The sequence below is a fragment of the Stigmatopora argus genome, chromosome 21 (assembly GCF_051989625.1).
Source record: "Stigmatopora argus isolate UIUO_Sarg chromosome 21, RoL_Sarg_1.0, whole genome shotgun sequence".
Taxonomy (NCBI): Eukaryota; Metazoa; Chordata; class Actinopteri; order Syngnathiformes; family Syngnathidae; genus Stigmatopora; species Stigmatopora argus.
In genome coordinates, this window is record NC_135407.1 from 10,370,636 (window position 1) to 10,398,193 (window position 27,558).

The 27,558-nt window shown below is 41.2% G+C and overlaps 2 protein-coding genes and 1 long non-coding RNA gene across 3 annotated transcripts in view; 2 read left to right on the plus strand and 1 right to left on the minus strand.

Annotated features, from left to right (window-relative positions):
- LOC144067508 (triple functional domain protein-like) overlaps positions 1–13,371 on the plus strand; it is a 78,696-nt gene extending 65,325 nt beyond the window's left edge. Inside the window, exons 5-7 of the mRNA XM_077591324.1 lie at positions 11,286–11,372; positions 13,173–13,313; positions 13,366–13,371. Coding sequence (XP_077447450.1) covers positions 11,286–11,372; positions 13,173–13,313; positions 13,366–13,371 — 234 coding nt within the window. The remainder of the gene's footprint in view (positions 1–11,285; positions 11,373–13,172; positions 13,314–13,365) is intronic.
- The window catches only part of LOC144066887 (gonadotropin-releasing hormone II receptor-like), a 252,259-nt gene extending 236,401 nt beyond the window's left edge, over positions 1–15,858 (minus strand). Inside the window, exon 1 of the mRNA XM_077590296.1 lies at positions 15,343–15,858. The gene's annotated coding sequence lies outside the window, so the exon portion shown is untranslated. The remainder of the gene's footprint in view (positions 1–15,342) is intronic.
- Positions 13,370–14,846, plus strand: LOC144067300 (uncharacterized). The gene is made up of 3 exons (XR_013297896.1): positions 13,370–13,549; positions 13,644–13,717; positions 14,356–14,846. It is a non-coding gene; the product is annotated as an uncharacterized LOC144067300 (long non-coding RNA).
- Positions 15,859–27,558: the final 11,700 nt, after the last annotated feature.

Consider the following 27,558-nt stretch of genomic DNA (forward strand, 5'->3'; position numbering starts at 1 on the left):
GGTCTTTCCCCTCCTTATCTCTCTCTTCAGCTCCTTCTGCACCATTTTCAGACTTTTTTTCTCCCCAGACCTAAAAACCCTCTTGTTCAGGAGGGCCCTTATATACCTGGTGGCCCACGGCTAATTGTGATAACTTTGTACTTTATATAACTGTTAATATAACCATAACAGAAATAGACGGCGGACCCAGGGTTCACACATGTGTAGCTCTTTATTGCAACACCAGAACCGGACACACAACACCACTCCATCCGGGTCACACTGTATTTCACAACGGTCACCAGGGGGCGTGGTTAAACACACTTGTATAACCTGAGGCAATTAACAATTCTAGTATCAATATATTACAGTCTTTCCCCTCCTTATCTCTCTCTTCAGCTCCTTCTGCACCATTTTCAGACTTTTTTTCTCCCCAGACCTAAAAGCCCTCTTCTTGTTCAGGAGGGCCCTTAGATACCTGGTGGCCCACGGCTAATTGTTGGAGAACGGACCTTCTTGGAGGGTACAATGTTCTCAACACAGAAGTTAATAAAATCTGTGATGCAGTGGGTCAAGCTGTCAATCTCTTTCCCATGTGAATTGCACAGCACCTGTTAGTGGTCTCCAAACAGTCCTTCAGTACCATGCTGGTCTCCTCGGTCCATCTTTGTATGATCCTTGTGGTAGGTTTTACTTTCCTCACCATAGGGATGTAGGTGGGGATCACATGGACCAGGTTGTGGGCTGAGTGGCCCAGTGGGGTTAGGGGGACTGAGCTGTATGCCTCCTTTGAGGAGAGTAGAAGCTAAGGGAGTGTGAAATATGAATTGTATTCTTATATTTAATCTTGCACCCTTCTGCACTCATGAATTTAAAGTCACTAGAATAGAATTTTTACTGACACCTACAGGTCAAGGCCTGTCATCACTTTGTATATAACACACCCCTTTCGTGTTCCCGCCTAAAGTTTGTCTCCGCCTAACTTCTATTAAATACCATCACCGACCGAGCGGACGGCGTATCTGGTTGGGGGACCTCGACGTGGACGCTAGCTCTGTCCGTCCGCTCCCCCCCCTTCTTAGGAAGGGTGGGGGCTAGCCAAGAACAAAGGAAGCGGAGCGGGCAGCGGCCATTTTGAGAGCGGTCAGGATGGGGCCTCCCTCCCAGGTAACCTCCATCGGCCGGGAGTCAAAAACTACCACGTGTTTTGCTGCTTCCTCTGTATGAAGATTATTGTCGAGGCAATCCAGCTTTGACAGGGAGCATGGTTAAAAGCACCAGAGATGAGAAAGAGACTGGCAGTGTGATGTCTGCAGCCGGGACATAGTATCGTGAAGCAGCTCGCGACCGACTGCCGCATCGGCGGAAGGAGGTATATACGCAGTTATTACGATAATGTGCGAAAACTCCTGCGGGATGTAAAAAGGCCTGATGCCAACAGCTACTAGCTCGAAGTTGCTCCTTCACAGTAATATGCCCGAGGCTGCACCATAATAATAATAATAATAATCGGACAAATGCCCTTTCGTCATCATCAACAACAAAAGCCTAATTGTCATCACACCCAGAAACTGCGTATGACGAAATTGGTAGTGCTTCTCCATAAGGTGTGTTTTCTCGGCAAAAGACCCAAATAAGTGATAATTTCGGACTCTTAATTTGGCATTCTGCCGTTATGGATACATCGCATCACCCCCCCGAGCGGATCACTTCCCTCTCACTGTCTTTCACTTACTTTCAGTCACCCAGTAGGAGGCAGATCACCGCCCAAACGTCTTTTCATATTACCTCACCCCGAAGTTATTACCCAGAAGGGATTGTGTGTTGTGTTACCGCAAGTTTAGAGTTCTGATGGATGTGGGGGAAAAATGTCCTTAAGCCTTTTTGTCGGTACATTGTGGGACCTATAGCGTCTGCCAAAGGGCAGCAGCTGGAACAGATTGTGACCAGGGTGGTATGGGTCTCCGATGATGTTCCTGGCTCTGCTGAGGTAACGAGGGCTGGCAATGTCTTCCAGTGAGGGCAGAGAGCAGCCGACGATTTTCTGGGCAGTGTAAATCACTTTCTGCATGGCCTTTTTGTCTGCTGCCGTGCTTCCAGCGTAACACACTTTGATGCAGTATGCCAGGACGCTATCCACAGTGGTTCTATAGAAGGTTACCAGAAGCTTGGTGTCCAAGTTGTTCCTCCTGAGTACCCTAAGCTAATGGAGTCGTTTATGGGCCTTCTTCACTGGTGTTTGTAGACCAGGAGAGCTTATCCGTGACGTGGACCCCCAGGAATTTAAAGGACTGGACCCTGTCTACACATACTCCATTTATGAGGAGTGGGGCCAGATCTGTGCTATATTTGCGAAAGTCCAGCATTTATTCTTTAGTTTTTGTGGTGTTCAGTGTGAGATAGTTCACCGAGCACCACGAAGACAGTTTGTTGACCTCATCTCTGTAGGCCGACTCACCCCCTCCTGGGATGAGTCCGACCACAGTGGTGTCATCGGCAAATTTGATGATGGAGTTAGACTGGTGGGTTGGTGTACAGTCGTATGTGTACAGGGAGTACAGCAGAGTACTCAGTACAGAGCCTTGAGGGGAGCCAGTGCTCAGTGTAATGGAGGAGGAGAGGTGGGGACCAAGTCTAACAGTTTGTGGTCGGTTGGTTAAGAAGTTCTTTATCCAGCAGCAGATGGAAGAGGATAGTCCGAGGTGGGAGAGTTTGTCAGTCAGAATGTCCGGTTTTATTAGTGTTGAAGGCTGAGCTATAGTCAATGAAAAGCATCCTTACGTAATTCCCATGGTGTTCCAGGTGGCTCAGTGCTGTGTGTAGAGCAATGGCGATAGCATCCTCAGTGGACCTGTTTGCTCTACACGCAAACTGGTCTGGGTCGGATGTCAGAACATTTAATCCAAATCCCCACTTTTATTTGGTTAATAAAATAATAATGTGTTAAATGGATGCCTATGACAGTCAATGGCAGCAGCTGATCTGTTAAATGAGTGCTCTTATTTCTCCCAGAGAGAATGAAGGTTGCTAGAGTTTTTAAGTTTTACTGCTTCAATAAAAACACCATCTGTGAATTTGCTTTGTCTTCTTTTTAATAAATAAATTTTACTTATTGACTTTTATTTTAATGTCAAAGTTCCGGGCTAAAAATGACCTCTAATCTAAAGTATTTCAACATTGCAAGTTCTCCCAGAGAGAATGAAGGTTCATTGGACTGCTTCAATAAAAACACCATCTGTGAATTTGCTTTGTTTCTTTTTAATAAATTGACAGTAGATGGGATTGCTTCAATAAAAACACCATCTGTGAATTTGCTTTGTTTCTTTTTAATAAATTGACAGTAGATGGCAGCAGCCGATCATTTGGGCGACCAAACAGCGACCAAAAGACCGGCGACAAAAAAGACCGGCGACCAAACTTCCGGGCGACCTAAAGACCGCGACCAAAAGACCTGCGACCAATCGACCGCACACGATTGTTATTGTAATTGGTAATATGTCGTTTTCCCTGCCACATCTTCTTTGGGCTATTATCTGTGAAGTGCTCCTCCAATTTTCTTTGTATATGCTGCCTTGGCCTTTTTAATGCCTCTTTTCAACTCTGCTCTGGCAGCTTTGTAGTGTATCTTGTCCCCTGATCTGAAGGCAGTGTTACGGCATTTGATGAGTGCCTGTGTCTCCCTGGTCATCCAGGGGTTTTGGTCAGGAAAAACCCGTATCCATTTATTAACAGTGACGTTGTCCATGCAGTTTTTGATGTAGGAAAGTACAGTGTCCGTGTAGTCCTGGAGGTTGTCGTGTTCGAAAAGTTCCCCGTTGGTGCGGGAATAAGTCCTGCAGCTGAGAGAGCATCCTTGGGCCAAGTTTTTATTATCTTTATTTGTGGCCTTGTTAGCCTCAGGAGTGGAGTGTATGCGGGGGTGAGGGATAGGCAGAGGTGATCTGATCCAGCTAGGTGAGGGAGGGATATTAGAATAAACATGGTCAAGAGTTTTGTCTCCTCTAGTGTGACATTTTACGTATTTAATAAACTTAGGTAGAACAGTCTTTAAACACGCTTTGTTGAAGTCACCAGCGACAATAAAGACTCAAATCGTGGCGGTCAAGCTGCTGTTTGTTTACAGCCATTAGCAGGAGGTTTAGTGCCGTGTAAATGTTCGCATCCGGAGGTATGTAGATCGCCGTTACTATGACGACCGTTAACTCTCTCGGTAAATAATAGGGCCTCACCCAAAACATCTCCCAGAGCAGTGATAGTAACCTTGAATTTTGAATCACTCAGCTTTTTGTAGCAGTACCTTGCCACTGGATCTCTGTTATCGGTGAATTCTCTTTTACAGAATTCTGTAAGCACAGTGTAGTTCCTCAGAACAGCATTGACAGCTTGGTGCCGCGACAGCCATCGCAGTTTGTTCAGAGACCTGAATGACAGTGCATCTTCATCAAGAATCTTTGCCAGGTACTCTATTTTGCCCCTCTTCACAGCGGACCGAGAGAAAGTGGAATAGATAGTTCTAAGAAGGGTTTCAACATCTCTCATCGAAGGCACATTCTTCCAGGCATTGTCAATGCCCAAGTCCTCTCTGTGGGCCACACAATGTTGTTCAGTTAGGTGTGGTATTTGGCGCTTTAACGAAGCTGCAACTCTGTTGTGTTTTCCTAGCATTACTGAGGCACCATCCGAGGTCAGCATCACCATTTTCTGCATGTCCAGTCCATGTTTGGAGTAAAACTGAGTTATTCCTGCACAATATCTTGAGCAGTGCATGCTGTCACCTGTATGATGCCACCAAACGCAGTTTTGTAGTTAACATCATTTTCCTCCCTGTACTTAATATAAATGACTAGCATTTTGTGTACTGATATGTCTGTGCTCTCATCTACTATCAGGGTATGCCAGGGTGCATTTTTAATACTGCACAGTCTCATTCTGCACTATCATTGATTGAGTTCACAAATTCAAAGGCATAGTTTTTGCTTCGCCAGCTTTCTGGTATATTCACATACTTTGCCATGTGATTGTGGATTTGTTGAACTGACAGCATTGATGCATTCACTTTGATGGTGTTAGGTTTATCCTTGGGTATTTCCAAACTCAGCTTTCAATAAAAAAGGCATCTGTAGTCACATCTCCATTTAATTCTTGCAAGAAGAGAATACATCCACCCGCTCGTCCGGTCAAGATTATTCTAACCACTCGAAGTCCGTTTCGCTAATTTATTCATAAGACTTCAACGCCATGCCCCACAGAAGTTTAAACATTCGTAGAGTCTCACAACAATTTTGTACAGTTCTCAAAACAATTGTAGGTCTTGTCGAATCTTCCCAAAACAGTCCATGGTTCCCAAGAGCGCTTGTTGTGAGACCATCTTCCGAAGCCGAAAACAGTCCTCAGTTCCCAAGAGCACCTGTTGTGAGCCTTCCGAAGCCGAAAACAGTTCGCAGTTCCCAAGAGCACTTGTTGTGAGACCTCTCCATGCCCAAGGCCATTCGCTGTCCTCTTGATGTGAACCACAGTCCTTACTTTAGCAAGAGATGCATTAAAATGGCTTTTGTTAATGCCAATAACTCTAACATAAAAGCACAGCGATCAACACATATATATATATTGTTTAATATTGTTACACATTTAGGATGAGCATTACTATTCCTAATAAGCAAATATATTGATTAATATTGTAAGCATTTTTGTAATAAGGATTTATATTCCTAAATAAGCATTGCAAACACATTTATAATAATGATTACTCCAACAGATGGCAAGTAAAATATTGTCAATAAGAACTTTAACTTGTTCAGGGTCCGATCTTTTGTGTGACAGCTCGTTCCTTTTATCTCGGTCCTTTGCGCTCTCCCGCAATAATGTACCAATCCCCTGTCCCATCTTGAGTTTTCGTACAGTTTTGACAGATTTTGAATGACTTTTATACTGAACGTGACGCTTGAGATAGTCCAGCTTCCATTCAATCCACATTTTTTCCATCTGAAAACTCACTTGCTACTTTGGCATCGCTGCATGTTTTACAGAGTAGACCTTTCTTACTTGAAGAAGAAAAAATCTCAACCAATTTCACCGCTTTTTCCTGTATTTCCACATACTCCGACAACCATTCCATCTTAAAAGTACTGCATTTTCTATTTTACTGTAGCTTGGTGAGTGGATGTGTTGCTGCCTATTCGTTTCGCCATGATGCGGGGTTTGTATTATCTATTAACCTGCTAGCTAACCTGTACGGCGCACATAGGCAGGGCCCAGACGCATGCACCGTCAATGCCATGATTGGCTTCGTACCGTAAGTGAACCGTATCGTATCATTGGCTGGACACCTGTCACTCACTGAGTAAGAAACAAAAAAACAATATTATTGGAGGGAATTAATCAGATTAAGTCTAATATTAGATATTACTTAATATGTTATGTCGATGTTGTTTATGCGCTGGATAGATTTTCTTGTGCGCTGAGAATGTGCGGGCAGTGCGCGATTGTGCACGCGCGCAGCTTAGAGGGAACATTGCTCCAGAACCACATCCACAGACAAACTCTCGTGCACCGTCTCTGAGTGGTGGGTATAGGCCAGATTAGAAGGATTATCTACAACGTATCCAGCTACTGATTTTGCTAACCGATCAGCCGAATGATTACCTCTAGCTGTAAAAGATGAGGATATGGCCTCCTCCTTTCGCTTTTGTAGTTCTGCCTTTTTAGCTGTTACGTCACGCTCTATTTTTTGCAAACCGATGGACAAACCATTCATATTCCATTCGCCCTTTTGACCAGAAAAATTAAATTTCCTTTCAACGTACAAAATTGTTTCTCCAACTTACGTCTAGCCTTAGCTTGTTTTTTACTTTCCACACCACTCTGAACTTGTGCCTCCACATCTCCATACAAACTCATCAATTCATTCCATTCTTTGTCGGCGTTCTTCTCCTTTTCATCATTCCTTCCAACACATCCACCAGAATCTTCACTTTCTCTCCCAAACTCTCCTTCCATTTTCACCCGTGACCGGACACTTCATCGACAGACACTTTGTCCCCGGACGTTTCGTCGAACGGACGTTTCGTCGCCGGGCAGTCGGTCGAACAGACATTTCATCGACGGACAATTCGTCGACGGATTCACTCGCTCTCAAAATTAAAATCATGAGAGAGAGTTTTTACTGTTGAAAGAGATCATAGCGATCAACCAGGTAATCTCTAGCTCTCAAAATTATAATCATGAGAGAGTTTATTCTTCAGTAAACTACTCTAAAGGAACTTTGACATTAAAATAAAAGGCAACAAATAAAATTATTTTATTAAAAATTATGTGCAAGGCAATAAATACAATTATTTTATTAAAAATTATGTGCAATGGCTTGTCGGTACTGTTGCATAGTCATCCGTGAGTGTTTTTACTTCAGATTGTTTAAAGGAACTTTAACATTAAAATAACAGGCAATAAATAAAATCATTTTATAAAAACATGTATTAAAAAGAAGCAAATTCACAGATGGTTGACCAAATGTCCGTCCGACGAACTGTCCGTCGAGGAAACGTCTGGCGACCAAGTGTCCGTCGACGAAACGTCCGGGTACCGACAGGGTAATTGAAGACGTCAGCATAATGGAATAGCATCTGCTCTACTTTGTTCAGCTCCTCGGGTATTGTGAATGTCAATAGGCCCAGGTGGCCCCAGAGAGGAGGTGCTCTTGATGCGTTTCCACCACCTCAAAGACCAGCTCATGCTTTTCTCCTTTAATGACGCATTCTGTGTGGAATCTCCCTTGCGATAGCATAGTTTCACCTGAGAAGTCTCGGCCTAGTTGAGCTTGGGTGTAGGGCTGTACCCGGCGACAACTTCTCTTTGGTCCTGCTCCTTATGACGTTACAAGTGGCACCGGTGCTAGCATGCTTGCCATATGGGGCCATATAGGCTATTTGGCCGGTTAAAAATACAGAATGAGTGAGGGTTTAGGGAGCTACTGCAACAAGCAGCCGCTTTGAACGGCGTGTATGATGATGGATTCAATTCCATTTTGTCCGTACAGCGGTACGGTACCGTTAGCAGGCTAGTGGAATAGCTAGCAAGCCAGTGACCATAGCCAATGCAAAAGATGGAAGTCCCCTGCAACACACACCTTGCTTTTACTAGCCGGAAAATAGCACCGCCGGCCGGGCCTCCCCGCTCGAACTAGTCGGTCGCGCCGGTTGCCCAAGGCCCGCAAGTTGAGGCATTTCTGGAATTCTTCTTCTTTGACGGAGACTGGAACGCAGTCCTTTTAAGAGGAGCCAGACATAGACAGTCGCCCCAGCGAGGAAGAATGACGTGACATTGCCGCCATTTTGAATGTGGCAAAAGTAAAGGTTAAATGAAATGACTGTAATAACCACAAATAAGAGTGGACAGAGCTGCTGCCACTGGCTTCCGACGGACGGCGCCATCTTCGGAAGAAAAAAAAATCTTTGGACAACGTCGGCGGGCTGGATTAAAAAGCCTAACGGGCCGGATGTGGCCCACGGGCCGTAGTTTGCCTATGGCTGAGTTAGTCCTTTGGAAGGCTTCTTAGTCTTCCTTAGTCACGTCCTTCTGCTTCAGGAGGGTGCATATCGTTGAAGTATTCCTCTCGTATTGCCGAGCAAGCTCCCTGACACATACACCACTTGTTACGATGTCGCTGCGTCGTCGCGGCGCGATCGGGAAAATATTAGGACCCATCCGCGGGAAAACGGGAGTTGAATCAGGCAGTTGGCTTCAAACGACATCCTTTAATAAATCAACAGGGATCTATAAATCAACAATTGCTTGGAAAGTAAAACGGCAGCATGCTGCGCGCACGCATGAACAGAAGAACGATTCGGCAATGGTCCTATGACTCATTGCTCCTTAAATAACAAAACAGGAAGCAATCAGCAGATTGACTGCAGCTGCTCTCTGACGGCACGTCAGGAGGGACAAACAGGCCGCTCCTGACACCACTCATATTTTTCAATTATTTCGCGCTTAATATTGATTGTCATCGTTCGTCTTTTCTTTGCACAACTCTTCATTCCATCTGTTTGCTTTGGATCCATTGTTGTTCACTTTGTATTATGCATTGACTAACGGGGAAAAACACGTGAAAATGCAACGCTCCGCCCAGTGCTCGTAGATATCTGTATACACGAAAGAGATGCGGCAAAAAAGACATTGCGCTAAAATCATAAACAGCCTCTCATGCCTTGGCCACTTGGCTTTCTCGTATCTCAAAATTTGGCTCATATCTCAAGGTAAATATTTGCTCAAAATTTTACTCTTATCTGAAATTGCTCGTATGTTGGGGCACTCGTATGTCGAGGTACCACTGTACCACAAAAATTGTAAAAGTGCAACCTTGAACAAAGTATGCATGTGGGAATTTTAATTCAAATTTTCTCTGTTTTATCTGTAAAATTGCATGATTTTGAGAATGTGAGTAGTCACGGAGGTTCACTCCTGAGATTGACCCACCTTGCCTGAAAACTATGAAAAATCTTAATTTACATTTCCACAAAAGTGGGACATGCAACCTTGAACAAAAAGTACGCATGTAGCATTTTTAATTCCAATTTTCTCTAAATTCAGTATGGGAAATTGAATAGTTTTGAGTTTGTGAGTCGTCGGGGACGTTTGCTACTAGGATTGATCCACGTTGCCTGGAAAGTACCACAAAACCCCGCAACCCTTTACTACACATTTTAATTCCAATTTTCTCCTAATTTAATCCGTGAAATTGCATTATTTTATGTATGTTATTAGTCATGGAGGTCTACTAGGATTGACCCTCCTTGCCTGGAAATTACGAAAAAAAAATCTTGATTTTCAGTACCACAAAAATGGGACCTGCAACCTTGAACAAAGTACGCATATAGGAACCCTCGCAACAATTTCGAGGATGCGTGATATGGATGATGAAATGGAAAAAAAAGGGGGGGGGGGGGATTCACATAATATTGTACTTGTGAAGTGAAGTATTTTTTAAGCCTGACACTATTTCATTTTTAAATAAGGATAATGCTGGAGTTATGTGGTGCAGTTTTTTGACTGTTGAGAGTATTTTCAAAGGTTTAAAAGCACTACAAGCACAAGAAGTTAGCCGCTGCAATTCTGTGTTGAATTGAATTACCGTAATGCTTGGATTCATTGGGGGGCTATTTTGAGCGTCCGCTAGTTTGACCACGAAAACGCAAATGTCCGCTGGCTTAACCGCAGTGAAATTCGAAATGGATGTCATTCTCGACACTCAAGATGAACACAGAAAAAAAATCTGCTACCAAAAAAAGGTATGTGGCTCATTATCCATTTGTGAATTTTGTAGTATCATTTAACAAGTAGGATTTTTTATTTATTTATTATTATTTATTTTGTTATTTGTTTCTGAATGGAAGATGTAAATGCCAAGAATATCCCTTATTTTCAATTATAAATATCCTCTCACCCATGCCTACTTTGCTTGATCAGTCGCTGGCACATTCATGCCTTTTTTCATTTTTAGCATGTTCATTGTGGCAAAGCTGATTCAAGCAGACATGCGTGCAAGACCCTGTGTAGCGCATTGACGTGAGTTTCTTTTCTGTTTCCATCCATTTTATTTTAGACAATCTCTAACCATGTGAATTGTGTGGCATTGGCAGATTTTCACATCGGAGATACGTACCAACTATAGGAGCCCTCAGGAATCAGCAAAATGCAACACCTCATCTTTGGAAACCTGCTGGACCTATATGAATTCCACCACAAGTAAACAATGTGACTTTTCACAAAAAATGAAACCTAAAGCCTTTTATGTCAAAGTTTCGAGTGTTTGTTTTTTAAAGAGTTGAAAAATCTTAATAAATGAGGCTGCTCTTGGTAAATTCTTAAAACATTGGCTTACGTAAGGCAACGTTTTTATGCACGTTCTAATTTAATAAAATGAGACTCATAAATCTTTGATGTTGATCTACGCCATTCACTTTTTAAAACGTATTTATTAACCATCTCTTTTTCAGCATCTTTCTCAAAGAACTGGAGAAATATGAACACATGCCTGAGGAGGTTGGACGCTGCTTTGTCACATGGGTATTTATTGCTTTATCCATAACCACTATCCCGCTGACATTTGACCCATAATGATTCCGTAAAAATGTATCCCGTTTGTAGGCTGTGAAGTTTCATTTGTATGTGGATCATTGCAAGAACCATCCACAATCCTCTAAGCTCAACATGGTGCATTCTCTGAACTATTTTGATGTAAGTTAAATGTCAAACTTGACTTCAGGACACATTTTCATAATCTTACAGTCTTTTCTCTCTGTGTTGAACAGAAAATTCAGCAGAAACCTCAACTCCCAAACACGATCATCAACTACCTTGTTAAGCCTGTGCTGAGAATCTTGAGATATCCGGTCCTGGTAAAGGCATGCCTAAAAATATTGGAAAGATTTTAGTATTACTGTATTTTCTCGCATATAAGCTGTATTTGTAACAAAAAAAATGACTAGATCAAGGGAATGCCTTAAATGCGCACAACACTTAGTGTTGCTATACTCTTTTTACCAGTAGATGTTGGCAAATTAACATTTACTATTTGTTGGTTATTTTCTGTTTTGCCATAAGAAAACAACCATTACGGGATGAATTTCTTTAAGTATCCATATTTGTTTTTGTGCCTATATTACCGTATTTACTCTCATATAAGCCGCATTTGTCGGACAAAAAATGACTTGAGTCGAGGGTACAGTTTATATGCGCATAAAAAGACGACATGCATGAAACTGCAAGGTGACAAAGACGAAACACCTTGACGCAAGACAATGCGGCCCATATTGTCATTTATTTCAAAAAAGAAAAAGATAAACCGATAAAACGCAAAACAATTTATTTTAACACCTATGAATGAAATTCAAGAAGAAAAACCATCTTGCATAAAAAGTGAAAAAAAAAGTCACTTTTACCATGTCAGCACATCCCAATAGTATTTAAGGCTGATCGAAGGTCTTGCGGTCGATTGTCTAAATATCAGCCTTGATAGCTGTTTAATGTGTATCTCATGCTATTTTTCCACCCAAAGACTTGGTGAACATTATACCGGTATGGACACACCTGCTGGTTGTACTTGCGTTATTTCCTTTTTGAAAGGAAATTGTACATTTAGGATTATGAAATAAAACAAAATTCTGCTTAGATTTTATTCTTTTTATTTCTTGTTCAAAAGTGACAACTATTGCAGTAATATGAACCATAAAATAATCGATGTTTTGACATTATAAGCAATTTGTCCGCCACAACATCTTAAACTTCTGATGAGAAAATTTTAATTTCTGTCATTAAAAAGCATCAGGTTCTCATCAAGATAGACATTTTCTTTTTTCAAACAAAATAAATTGATATTTTGCATTTACAAAGACAGGCATATTAAAACTTCCTTATGATATTGACCCTAATAATCTGCTTTAAAAAAAGAGTATCTCAGAAATACCACTTGCGATGATTTTTCTTAAGATTTTCCTTTCAAAGTAACACATTTGTACTCCCTATTAAAACCATGAATATGGAGGCAAAAATTGTAAATCAGGGCCTTTGTAAATTGTAAAATTCAACATTAAGGCAATTTTAAGGGTGCTGCTTACATACGAGTAAATACGGTATTTTTCTGAAAATCTGCATGTGAATGAATACATTGCTTTTCCAAGTCCCCCCTCTGATAATGACTTTTATTTCATCCACGTACAGGCAACAACCTTTTCGGAATGTGCAATCCATCAGACAATCCTTTGGATTCATACAGGATCTCAGAAATAACCCGTGTGAGTATTTTTTCTTATTTTCCCTTCAAAGTAACACATACTCCCAGTTAAAACCATGAATATGGAGGTGAAAATAGTGAATCAGGGGGCGGTTTATATGTGAGAAATTTTAAAATTCAACGATTTTAAAGCAAATTTAGGGGCGAATTATATGCGAGAAAATACGGGATTCCGTAAACCACATGAATTGCATTCTTTACATACTCGTAATATGTGACAATCAGCAAAACCACAAGTTCCAATTGTTTCTGATTAAAGAATAACATTAATAAGTTAAATAACTTTACCGCATTATGAAAACAAGATTTTGAACAACATGTCGGCTTCAGTTACACATGCATACAGGAACTTGGCGAACTGAGATTCTGTGGAAGCAATGTCTTAAAGCTCTTTCTATTTATTTAGAACCTCCTGGAATGTCGTGAGAGGAAAAGCGAGCTCCAAGAAGCCCTGGAGGTGATGCTTAATATTTCCAAAACAACCAACGATGCCATGCATCTCCTTGGTGGATGGTTAATGAACACAGGCAAGATGACCACACATTTGGTTTTTGTGGAGGTATCATTTTCTAATATTGCCTACTTGACCCTCCTTCAAGGTTTGACGAGAGCATCAAAGAGGAGCTGCTCCTAGAGGGGTCCTTCAAGGTGTGGAATTCCAAGTCACCATTCCAAATGGGCAGAAAAAGACACCTCTTTCTCTTGGAGAAGACCTTGGTTTTCTGCAAGGTGGCCAAGGACACCAAGGGAAACTGAAAATACATTTCCAAGAGAAAAGTTAATGTGAGTAGTCCTTTATGCCATTTTACATGTGAAAAAAAATCTGGGAAAATTATAATCGCGCCGCCGCCTAAGATATTCAAACTAAATGTGATAGGGGACGTGGAGGGAGACCCCGGCAAGTTTGCACTGTCGATGAGTTGCACGTTGGACAGCATCATTGTTCTCAAGGTTAGATGCTCTTCTCTCTCTTTGAAAGTGCTGTATTTTCACACCTATATGGCGGGGCAAATAGAGCCAACCCGGGAGAAGAAAGGTATCAAAATTTAAAACAAAATTAGAATTAAGTTTAGTGTAAGGTTAGATTAAACTTATTTTTGAGGGTGTCTGCATCGTAATCCAAGTTCATTTAAATTTGTTTATGTTATGTTACGAGCGCATTGCCATGCAAAAAGAACCCCCCCCCCCCCCCCCCCCCGTCTCTCTCTCGCCTCCGCGAAATCCGTCTAATTTTAGTACTGTTAAACACATTTTAGTACAATTAAACCACTAGTTATTTGTTACTTTGTTAATAGATGGCGAATTAGAACAAATAAAAGTTTTTCCAATCCAATATCCTGTATTGAGTGTATTTCCAGAGGGTTGGAACAAATTAATTTGTTTTTAGTTCATTTCTATGGGAAATGTTCATTTGAGTTACGAGTAAATCGACATACGAGGTCAGTCCCGGAACGTATTAAGCTCGTATCTCGAGGTACCACTGTAACTCATACAGTGATTGAAATTCCAGTGAATATGGGATGTTTATTTGGGTTTCAAAAGTGGTCCAAAAGGCCACGTTAACTTTTGCCTGTCTTCCAAATCAATAGGCGTCCACCATTAAGACCAAACTAAACTGGATCGAGTACATCCGAAAGCTGATCCACGAACACACCAACTTTCTGGGGGTAGGACTGAAGAAGCCTCTATATACTATTCCAATATCATCATGTGGTTTTCTCCCTGGTCACTGGTGATTAGGTAAAATACATTAATAATAAAATATAATGTGTTGTTTGTTGTGTCATAAGGGGTGGAGAAGCAGAGGCATTCTGAAAGTTAATCAACCAACAAAGAACATATGGGGAAAAAGAGTTACCTATGAATTTTGTGTTTTTCATATTGTAGACTTGTATCTCTTATTGCTTGTATGTACTTGTATGTTGTTAAAGATATTAAGAGGATTTGGAACAAAGGGCACATTTAAATTGGATATTTTTGTATCCCCTTTCCCCTATTGCACAGTTCACATGATTGTTTTTATATTTGTATATTGTTTAATATTTTTACAAAATTAAATGTCATAGTTATTTTCACAGAATTTTTTGCTTATTTATTTGTTGGTAAATATTGTACCTGTTCAATGATTGTGTAATTGTTAGATATTTCAAAACAATTGTCTCTGTGGACAAAAAAAATACTAGAAGTGATTTTGACCCTAATGATTTTTTTTCTAGTGGTTTTGATGCATTTAGTAAAAATGCTCCAAAATTATGTAAGGTTTTCCGATCGACATTCATAAAATTAGCGCCCTCTTATGGCAGACTGCAAGATGTCCCTATGCGCCAAAAGAAAGCACACGCAGTTTTCTGCAATGTAGCAAATGTACATGGATACGTCGATGAATCCTTGTAAAAAAAATAGGTGCACGACACCCATGCGCTATTTAAAAAACGGGAAACTAAAGCATAGGAACCGAAATGAAACATTCTCCTGGTATTACCACTTTTAGGAGGTCTGTAAATTAAATTGTGCTAACTTACGAATCCTCATCTCACAATCGCCAACTACCGTGGTAATAACTGAAATATTCTTACCTGTACAATTATCTTTTGGAAAATTTGTGGTGGTGAGGTGACGTGAACACCTTCGGGTATCCTATTCCAGGAGGGTGCTGTCCAAGGTTCTGAACCATCACTGTGTCTTTTCTCTATTATGGTCGGCCAATCTGTCAGATGTAAACCACCTCTTAAATCATTCGAATGTCATTTGTGATGTTATTTTTATTGTCTTTCCCACCACCTTTGTGGTCTCGGTCGTCAAGACCGCCTTCGGGCATGCGTTGTGTCCCTTCTTGCGAATTCATCGTGAAAGAGGAGCCTGGATAGTTTCTGATTGGTTAATTGGGCTACGTGACGTGGGGACTGCTGCAGTCTGGGCAACCAATGTGACACATTAAAGATATCCAATTCCTCTATCGGGAATATCCAAGAATATTGCTGCTGTTTTAGGTAGGACAGTAGGAAAGACTGCATCAATAATTCATTCACCCCTTTGATATACAGCGACAGACGGGTGCATACAATGAGTAACTACGGAATACAGCAGTGGTGTTGAACATATGGCCCACAAGCCAACTGGAGCCAGGCGCCCAGTTACCAATGGCCCACAGCAAATTATGAAATCATCATTAAATATGGCCCACACACTAAGGTTGAGTTCAGACCACATTCGCTTGCGTTAGTCAGCTTCAACAGTGGATAGAGTCTCTATGGAACCGCACTTTTCCCGTAGTTTAAGGGTCAAAAGCTGGCTGCGTGTTAAAATCAATGTAGGAAACCATCCAATAAGAGTTTCAGTATTTTTTCCACATACTAGTACAATCACTTTAAATCTAAAATAATCCATTGTCTTAAATGTGTCATGTTTAGGGTCGGCTGTGGCAAAGTTGAACCCAGGATGCAGGGAAGAAAAGACGGCAAAAATTGCTGGTGAAAAAATGTGGGCTTTTAATGGCAAAAGCTCTATATCCAAGTGACAAAATAAACAGAGGCAGAAACGCAAACCGACAAAAGGCAAAAACATGAGTTACTGGACAAGACACATAAGGTAAAGGTAGCAATACTCCCACGCCAGACGTCACCAAACACTCCTCATATACATATAAAAGCTTAATCAAAGAAACTGAACACAGCTGACTACGAGAGGAGGGGAAAAGACGGGCACAGATACACTCACCTCCACACAAAAACCCGACAGAAAGTCACAAAATTGAGCTATTTCGGTTGTGCTGGAATTTTTGAATTTGTTTTTCAAGGTTTGTTTTGATATACAGTAATACCTTACAAACATGAAAACAACAGAGCAGAAATTGGATGTATTCAAACAATTGGGCTTGTTTGGATAAATTAATTGATTTTTGAACAGACATAATTTCCCACATATTGGATTGGATAACTTTATTCATCCTGTATTCGGGAAATTTCATTGTCACAGTAGCAAGAGGGTGAGGATGCAGAAATAGGAAAGGCATTTTTGACATAAATAGATAGGTAAGTTAATAAATACATACAGAATAAATATATAAATAAATAAGCGTGTTGCTGAAGTATATATATATATATATATATATATATATATATATATATATATATATATATATATATATATATATATATATATTACCACCTCAGTCTATGCACAAACAGCTAAACTGATAGCATTAACAGAGGTGTACAACTCCATGCAAAATAAGGAGGTTAAAATGTACTCATCCATGCTTATTTGCAGAGTCCCTCAGATGTCTGGAGCTGAAGAATCAACAGTAACAGAGTACAACACTCCCGAATCCGATACTCCCTTTCCGGCCTGGTAAGGGCCGACAGCTCTTCCATCTTATCGGGGAGCGATCTCACTTTCACCATAATAATAGATGGAATAATTGGTCTGAAGCGTCGCTTCTTCTCCCGGCACTTTTGTCCAGCTTTGGATTTCCAGCGACATCGAGGAGTTGCTCTTTCTGCTGCGTATTGTTCACAGCTGATCCCATGTGTATGACAGCGGAGGGCTGGCTGAATGGTTCTAGCTAATAGTACAAAGAAAGTTCTGTTAAAACACCAAAAGTCGTGTTACTTTCACTGTATTTTGAACAATCTGAAATGACAGTGAATCATTGATGAGCAAGAAAAATATTTGCAGTACCTTGTATTTTAATGCAGTATTATCAAAATACTTAGTCCCCCAACTTCAACACAAGTTTCGGCCTGTATAAACAACTGTATGCTAGATCAAGGGTGTCAGACTCAGGTTGGTTCGCAGGCCGCATTAACGTCAACTCAATTTCATGTGGGCCGGACCATTTTAGATATAATATTTAGATATATTTTTTTAATAAATGGATTGAAAGAACTGGATCAAAAGCCCTGAATATTCAGTTTTTTATAGATCTAAAACAAAGTTTATTTGAGCTTTTTTTAATATATATTTTTAGATTTTACAAAATGATTTTTGAACTAAAAACACAGAAAAAATTGATTAAAAAATTACACTTATTGATTTAAAAGGGAGAAAATCAGGAAATTTAATCTACATCTATACTCTTCATTTTAATTTGATCCTAAAACAGAAAGTCGGCACTCATGATTTACTTTCCCGGGTCACACAAAATGATGCGGTGGGCCAGATTTGGCCCCCGGGCCGCCACTTTGACACGTGTGCTAGGTGTAGTCGAATTTGTGTTAGGGCTAGCATTAGCAGCGTGTGCATTTTCAGATACCACTGGCAGGTTTTGGCTCAAGTCTTTCCAATTTCAATTTCAACTAAAAAGCAACAGACTATAACAGCAGTTTGTGTATCTTTCAAAACGTTTTTTTTTTCTGGACAAAAGTTTCATCAGGGTGGCCCAGCGCTTTGTTTTGTTGCGCACTAAAATATTAGTATGAGGTTGTTAACTGCTACTTGATTTTCTGGACGAACTTAAACGTTTCATTAATCTAAACTCAGGAAGGCCATTGCAACAGGTTGTGACGTCACGTTCAAGAAGCGTGAGTAATTCAATGTGATAGAAAAAACATCGTTTTTCTCTGTTGCCAATTTTTGGGGATATTTTTAAGATTAACATGTAATCGTTTTTAACTGCAATTTTGTAGATTATAATATCACTGTTTGGCGCTAAATTTGAACTCGCGATCAAAGAGGATGACGTCAAAGGAGCGCTCTTTGGTCTTTGATGTCAACCTCGAGATATGAACAGAAACCCCGGATGAAAATCCATCAGATGCAGTAGTGCTCACATCGGAACCTGCAGAAACTACTTGGACCAGACTTTTCCAACATGGAACACTTAGCTTCTCAAATTATTGCAATGATTGAACGAATAGGAGGTAAGTTGAATTACATTATTTCTAACAACATAAAATGCAGTTTCATTTAGGCAACGAGTAATGGAGGCAAGTTCACCTGTTGTTGTTGTCAGTTAATGCTAGTGATGAAAAACTGATTTAGAAATGTCCAATTGAACGTGATATGTTTTACTTTATTTTCTAAAGAGGACATCATAGACCCTGTTGAATCAGAAGACTCTCTTGACATAACGAAATTCGAAACAGATGTCATTCCCGACACACTCAAGATAAACACAGAAAAAAAATCTGCTTCCAAAAAAAGGTATGTGGCTCATTTGTGAATTTAGTAGCTTCATTTAACAGGTAGGATTTTTTTTATTGGTAAAGAGATTTTGTTATTTGCTGCTGAAGAGAAGATGATGTCTATGCCTAGGACAGGGGTAGTGAACCTATGGCTCGGGAGCCACATGTGGCTCTTTTGACGGGTGCATTTGAGCTAAAATATGGAAACCGGTGGTGAGAGAGCCGAGTCCTGAACGCACCAATAGGAAGGTCACGTCGGCACTTTGGCATTGATTTATTTTTTCATTAGTCTACTGCATCCATTCTCTCTTTGATACTCATTGAACCCATTGATATTCATTGATTAGCAACAGCGTAACAACTTCTTCAGACTTTTTGTACTTTAAAAGTAGTAAAATGACTTAAAAATTACATTTTCATGTATTTTGACTTTTAAATTGTGAGTATGGCTCTCAAGGAATGACATTTGAAAATAGGAACTGTTTATGGCTCTCTCTTTCAAAAAGGTTCCGACCCCTGGCCTAAGCCTTAGTAGTATTTAGATTTTTAAATGTCCTCACTCATGCACATTTATGCCTTCTTCATTTTTTTGTTATTTAGGTTTATTGTGGCAGAGCTGATTCAAACAGAGAAGACATACGTGCGAGACCTGGGCGAGTGCATTGACGTGAGTTTCTTTTCTGTTTCCATCCATTTAATTTTAGACAATCTCTAACCAAGTGAATTCTTGTGTGGCATTGGCAGATTTTCACATGGGAGATGCAGACCAATAAGAGCCCTCCAGGAATCAGCAAAATGCAGCATGTGATCTTTGGGAACCTGCTGGAGCTCTATGAATTCCACCAGAAGTAAGTAGACAGACAGTGTGACTTTTCACAAAAAAATGAAAACTACAACCATAACTAGCCTTTTATGTCAAGGTTTTGAGGGTTTATGGTTTTCAACCAGAGTACACCAACCTTAACAAATAGACTTGGTAAATTCTTAAAACATTGCCTTACCTGATGGAAAGTACCAAAAGTCTATTAGGATGCACGCTTTTATTTAATTAAATGAGACACATGTAAATCTTTGATGTTGACAATGTACGCCATTTACTTTTTAAAATGTATTTATTAACCATCTTTTTTACAGCATCTTTCTCAAAGAACTGGAGAAATATGAAGACATGCCTGAAGAGGTTGGACACTGCTTTGTCACATGGGTATTTATTGCTTTATCCATAACTAATATCATGCTGACAATTGACCCATAATGATTCCCTAACAATTTATCTTGTTTGTAGGCTGGGAAGTTTCACTTGTATGTGGATTATTGCAAGAATAATCCACGATCCTCTAAACTCATCATGGAGCATTTTCGGAACTACTTTGATGTAAGTTAACTTGACTTGACTTCAGGACACATATTTTCATGATCTTACAGTCTTTTCTCTCTTTCTGTGTGTGTTCAACAGAAAATTCAGCAAAAACACAAATTGCCAAACACGATCATCTCCTACCTGTTCAAGCCTGTACAGAGAATCTTGCAATATCCACTCCTGCTTAAGGTATGTCCAAAAAATGGTGGTAAGATTTTAGTATTATTCAATAAACCAACATTATTTGCATTCTTTACCTACTCATAATATGTGACAATCAGCAAAACCACCACTTCCTGATTAAACAATTCAATGGTACCTCGAGATACGAGATTAATGCATTCCGGGACTGAGCTCGTATGTCGATTTATTCGTATCTCAAATCATCGTTTCCCATAGAAATGAACTAAAAGCAAATTAATTGTTTCCAACCCTCTGAAAAAAACACCAAAAAACAGGATATTGGAATGGTAAAACATTTTTATTTGTTCTAATTTGCCATCTATTAACAGAGTAACAAATAACTATTGGTTATCATGTTTAATAGTACTAAAATTAGATGGATTTTGCGGAGGGGAGAGAGAGGGAGGGACAGAGAGAGAGACTTTTTGCACGGAAACGCGCTCGTAACATAACAAAAACAAATTTAAATGAACTTGGATTAAGATACAGACACTCAAAAATAAACTTAATCTAACCTTACACTAAACTTAATTCTAATTTTGTTGTAAATTTTGATACCTTTCTTCTCCCTGGTTGGCTCTATTTGCCCCGCCTCCACCCTGACTTTCAGCCATAGTTTTTAAAAGGAACCTATCGAGAGTTGATGTTCTTATAAGCAGCAGCTATATGCTCGTATATCAAAGTTTGTCTCTTATCTCAAGGTAAATATTTGCTCGAAATTTTACTCGTATCTCAAATTTCTCGTATGTCGGGGCACTGTTATGTCAAGGTATTACTGCATTCATGAGTAAAATGACTTTACCGTATTATGAAAACAAGATTTTGAACGACATTTAGACTTCAGTTACACATACATACAGGAAATTGCCAAAATGAGATTCTGTGGAAGCAATGTCTTAATGCTCTTTCCATTTATTTAGAACCTCCTGGAAAATTGTGAGAGGAATAGCGAGCTCCAGGAAGCCGTGGAGGTGATGCTTAGCATTTCCAAGACAATCAATGATGCCATGCATCTCTCCTTGGTGGATGGTAATTGAACACTTGGCAAGATGGCCACATATTTGCTTTTCATTGATGTATCATTTTCTTACATTGCCTACTTTACCCTTCTTCAGGGTTTGACGAGAGCATAAAAGAGGAGCTGCTCCTGGAGGAGTCCTTCAAAGTTTGGGACTCCAAGTCACCCTTCCGAATGGGCAGAAAAAGACACCTCTTTCTCTTGGAGAAGACCTTGGTTTTTTGCAAGGTGGCCAACGACACCAAGGGAAAGTACAAATACATTTTCAAGAGAAAACTTAATGTGAGTAATCCTTTACACCATTTTTATATGTGAACAAAATCTGTGAAAATGATAATCCCATTGCCTCCTCAGCTCTCCGAACTAAATGTGATAGAGCACATGGAGGGAAACCCCCGCAAGTTTGCACTTTCGATGCGTTGCACATTGAACAACATCATTATTCTCAAGGTTAGATGCTCTTCTCTCTCTCTTTGAAAGTAAAACAGAAAACAAATATTGTAACTCTTACATTAATTGAAATTCCAGCGAATATAGGATGCCTATGTGGTTCTCAAAAGTGGTCCAAAAGGCCACGTTAACTTTTGCCTGTCTTGCCAATCAATAGGCGCCCACTATTAAGACCAAACTGGAATGGATCGAGCACATCCGAAAGCTGATCTATGAACACACCAACTTCCTGGGGGCGGGACTGAAGAAGCCTCTTTATATTCCTAAATTCAGCACAGCCTGTCAGGAGTGCCCTTTTGGCCCTCCTGGGTTGCCGTCGACACGTACCGGCTGTAGCCAATCCAATGATTACTTTCAGTTCCTGTATTTAAGTAAGCGACGCGTCATCACACGTCGCCGGATCATACTCTACCATGGACTGTTGTTAGCAGTTGCTAGCGGTAGCTAGCGGTCGTTATGCTGCTGCCCTCCTGTTTGCCTCTGTCCGTATGCACGCCGCATGCGGCCACGCTTGTTGCACGTTTTGGTTGATGCATTAAAAGGACTCGTTATCACGCTAATGCCTCGTCCTCTCCTGCCTCCTGCATTTGGGTCCCGTCCTACATCCACGGTCGCGGCGCACAACGCGGCGCGACCGTAACAGATACCCCCGATCGCGCTGCGACGACCCAGCGACGCAGCGGGATCATAACACAGCCAAGCTCTGCAAGCACCAGAGGTATTTAAGTACACTCCTATAATATACACGCACTTTTTGGTTTAGGTCTACACACTGAAAGTGGTGTTATGAGTCATGACTGAGTCGACTTTAGTTTTATTTATTTTTAAACGAGCCATTGTCTTACTGTTCTTTCGACTCAAAATGTTAGCGCAGTGTACTCGACCCAACAGGTTCCACAATAGACAGTCGTTTGGTCAAAAGTAAACAGTTCTTTGAAAACATGTGTAATGACTTGTTATAATTCCTGCCTTCCAACCTATGTGCCAATTTTTTTTCTTCAGTGGCCCTGAAAAGCTTGACGAGCCCGCATCCAATAAGATTGGGGATTGCCACATGATGACACCCGACCTAAAGCTTGCATCAAGAAACAGATGCATTCTCAAAGTTAATCAACCAAACAAAGAACACTTGGAAAAAAAGAGTCACCTTTAAATTGAATTAATTAAATGTTTGTATTTTAAATATTTTAGACATGTAACTTTTTGCTTGTGAACAGTCATATGTTCTTAAATATATTTGGAGCGTATGGAACAAAAGAAAGTCACCTTTAAATTGAATATTTTTGTATTCCCTTCCCCTATTGTACAGTTCATATGATTGCTTACAGACGTTTGTATATAGTTTGATATTTTTACAGAATTAAACGTCTGTTATCTTCACAGAATGTTTTGCGCTTGTTATTTATTCATTCATTCATTCATTCATCTTCCATACTGCCCATCCTCGAAAGGGTTGCGGGGGTGCGAAAGGCAGACTACACCTAAGGATTGTTGCCAGTCAGTTATAGGGTACACAAACAGACAAACTACCATCCGCACTTTCAATCAAACCACCACTAGGGGGAATCTAACCCACGCCTGCCTGCACTGAAGTCAGGCAAGTGAACCTCTACAACTAAAGGTGGCTTCCGGGTTATTGGATTAATTATTAATACAATTTAATTAACATGGAAGACATCTTTAAACATACACTGGTTACAACTTGCAAGGAGAATCACTCATAACTCGCCTTCGTTCAAGAGGATTCTGAAGAGCGGCATACTCTTCTCTCCATTTAGTCGCGACATACTCAAAACATTTAATGTAATCTGATTCAAAACAGTTGCATAAGATAACTGAATAACACCCTTAAGGTAAAAAAACAACTGCTCATATTAGATCAAAACCAAAACACCTGCGTAAGAATTTGCAGTATAAGCATAATAATTTCTTTATAAGGTAAACTGCCGGCGTCCCAGTCAAAGCAATTTATGAGTCCTTCGCAGATCTTCATTGCGAACTTGCATCTGGGTGTCTGGGTTGCGAGGTGTATCTCCCAGTAAACAGTCCTTGGAGGGTGAGGTGTTACGTCAACAAGCTGGAGCCAGCAGGGTGACCTCGAGTTTGCCCCAGTCTCAAATTAAAGACACTCTTATACAAAAGTAATTAAAACGCATTCATCTATAATATTTGTAATATATTGATAATGATAGTTGCCTCGGGTTATGGAAGAGTGTTTAACCACGCCCCTGGAGCCGTGGGGTAGCACAGCGTAACCCGGAAGTAGTAGTGTTGTGTGTCCGGTTTGTGTGTGTGTGGGTTGTTGGAGAGTGGCAATAAAGAGCTACACGTGTTTTACCCTGGGCTCCGCCGTCTATTACTGTTATGGATATATTAACAGTTATATAACCTGCAAAGTTATTACAGTGGCGACGAGGATGGGATCCCTTTCCATGCGGTAGGGATTAAAAGTTTCGGACGAAGAGATTAAGGCGTTACAAGGAGGTAACGTGACTTTGCAGACTAGCATTAGCACGAGTGCTAAGCTAACGGCGGCGCTGCATCATGGCCAGATTCCTGGGAAATCTCGGCGAATACGAGGCAGTTAAAGAAGATTTTGAATCTTACTTGGAACGTTTTGAGCAATGGATGATCATCAACGAAGTGGAGGAAGGTAAAAAAAACCAACGTGTTCCTGTCTATAATTGGTGCAGAGGCTTACGGATTGTTAAAACACCTTTGCATACCAGAGAAGCCTAGTAGCCTCTCATATGAGGTGCTAAGTGGAAGATTAGCATCTCATTACAACCCGAAACCGCTGGTGATCGCGGAGCGATTCAAGTTTCAAAAGAGGAATCAGAGAGAGAACGAGTCTGTGTCGGATTATATCGTGGCGTTGAAGCAGCTATCCAGCCACTGCGAATTTGGTCTCCAGTTGGATGAAGCAATGAGAGACAGATTTGTTTGTGGATTGAGAGTGGAAGCTATTCAGAGAAGATTACTCACGGAGCAAGATCTAACATTTAAAAAAACATGTGAACTGTCGTTGTCCATGGAGATGGCATCAAAGAGTACGTTGGAGTTCGCTAGCAAAATGGAAGAACCTGCCACATTAAATAAGATTGACCAGGAAAAGACAAGCAAAAGTGCATGGAAATACCAACCAGCCACCAGCGATTGGAAAAGTAAAACCACAAGTGGAAAATTCAGACCACAGAGAAGAGAAAATCACCAACCCTGTTACAGATGTGGACTAAGCAACCACGCCGCTCATGAATGCAGGTATAAAGGAGAGACTTGTTACAAGTGTTCAAAAGTAGGACACATAGCAAGGATGTGTAAAACTAAAAATTGGCAAGGACACACGCAGTATGTAAAAGGAAATAAAAATGAGACAACAGGAAATGCGGATGATGAACTGTGGGAGTCATATCGCTTGAATGCCGTGTATCCCACAAATGCTGTCGGGAATTGGAGGAAGGAAATGACAGTACAGGTCATATTAGAAGGAACTCCTCTCGAGATGCAACTGGACACAGGAGCAGCTGTAACACTGGTTTCAGAAATTGTGTATAAGAAGCATCTCTCTCATCTGCCTTTGGAAGTAAGTAAAGTGCAGCTGTCAACTTTTTCCGGAGAGAACATTCCTTTGAGGGGACAAGTGACGGCCAAGGTAAAATATGGGACCCAGAGTGGGAAGCTACCATTAGTGATCGTAAAAGGTGACAGACCAGCGCTACTTGGCCGTAACTGGCTCAAAAACTTCAAACTGGACTGGGCACGCATCTTCTCAGTTATACCAGCAAGGGGCGGTAACGATGCAGATGAGGAGTATGGTGACTCAAAGCCCAAGAAAGTGCGTGCAGTACCCCGTGAGCAAAAGCACAAGCGCTCCAAGGATTCACAGGATGAAAGTGAGGACTCCGAGGAAAAACTCCCCAAAACCAAAAATGATTCAGCAGATGACTTTGGTAGTGATGACCAAGACAACGACTTTGGAGAGGAAGATGAAGACGGAGGAAGTGACTACAGTATAGAGTACAGAACGTCAGCAGAAAATGCCAACGCACATGCGTTATCTAGACTGCCCGGGAAGGGGAAGGATAACACCGCGGAGGAAAACAGCATCTTCTATTTCTCAGTAGTAGATGAGCTTCCCGTGCAAGCTACAGAGATTGCACAGAGCACTCTCAAGGACCCAGTCCTATGCAAAGTACTGGAGCTGACTCGGTCTGGATGGCCAAGTCAAAACAAGGACGAGAGACTGAAACCATACTTTTTCAGGAAAAATGAACTGTCGGTGGAACAAGGCTGCATATTGTGGGGAATTCGAGTTATCATTCCACCAGCACACCGAGAGCGACTACTGCATGATCTTCACCTAGGACACCCGGGAGGGTGCAGGATGAAGGCCTTGGCCAGGAGCTATTTGTGGTGGCCGCAGTTGGACAGTGACATAGAACATACAGTACAACAATGTGACGCCTGTCAGAGTGTGAGGAAACTACCTGCAACCGCACCTCTACACGTCTGGAAATGGCCGACTAGAGTTTGGCAGAGAATACATATTGACTTTGCAGAGAAAGACCAACACCACTTTTTAGTACTAGTGGACAGTCATTCAAAATGGCTGGAGGTCATCGCCATGGCAACAACCACAGCAGCCAAAATGATTGAGGTGTTGCGGAACATTTTTTCTTCCTACGGGCTTCCTGAGGAGATTGTTTCTGACAACGGACCTCAATTCACTTCGCAGGAGTACAAGACATTCCTGCTGAGCAACGGAATAAAACAAACTTTGGTACCAGCTTACCATCCCGCTTCCAATGGAGCGGCAGAGCGAGCAGTTCAGACAGTGAAAGCATCACTGCTGAAACAAGTACTCGAGGAGAAGAAACAAAAGGTCACAATAACTATGCAGCACAGGCTAGCTAACTTCCTGATAGCATACAGGAGTACACCGCACACTGTTACAGGATGTGCACCAGCGGAACTGTTTTTAAAACGTCAAATCAGGACCAGGTTCAGCTTACTGAAACCAGATCTCGCTCGAGTGGTGGAAGCAAAACAAGAGAAGCAGAAACACTATCATGATAGAACCACCTCCAAGCTGAGACATCTGTCTGAGGGTGACTCAGTTCTGATCCGGAATTTCCGTGGAGGGAAGGAGAGGTGGACAAAAGGAACAGTGGAAAAGAGACTCGGACCAGTCACCTACCTGGTGTGGAATGGTGTGAGCCGACGCTCGATCCACATTGATCATCTGCTGTACAACCAACCGTCCAGACCAGAGACATTGGAGCTTCCGGATGAGCAGCTGGACATCACAAACAAGTACCCTGTGGTGGTTCACGCAGATGTGGGGGGGAAAGGCACACCTGGAGCAGTAGGTGGTAGCCCGTACTCACCTGAAGAGACACGTGTAACATCTTCGCCAGGCTCAGTGGCCTGTGACAAGACAGTTACACCTGACAACCGAGCAGTCAGTTCCCCAGAGGTGTGTGGGCGCAGGTACCCAGTGAGAGATAGAGCACCTCCGAAGCGACTGAATTTGTGATCGGTCAGTTGTGAGGAACGTCGTTCCTAAAATAAAAGAGTTCCTGTTCATACAAAAATGTGAAAAGAGTTCCTGAGATTGAAATGTCAAAGACTGGAATATTGAGTCTAATGGTTGTGT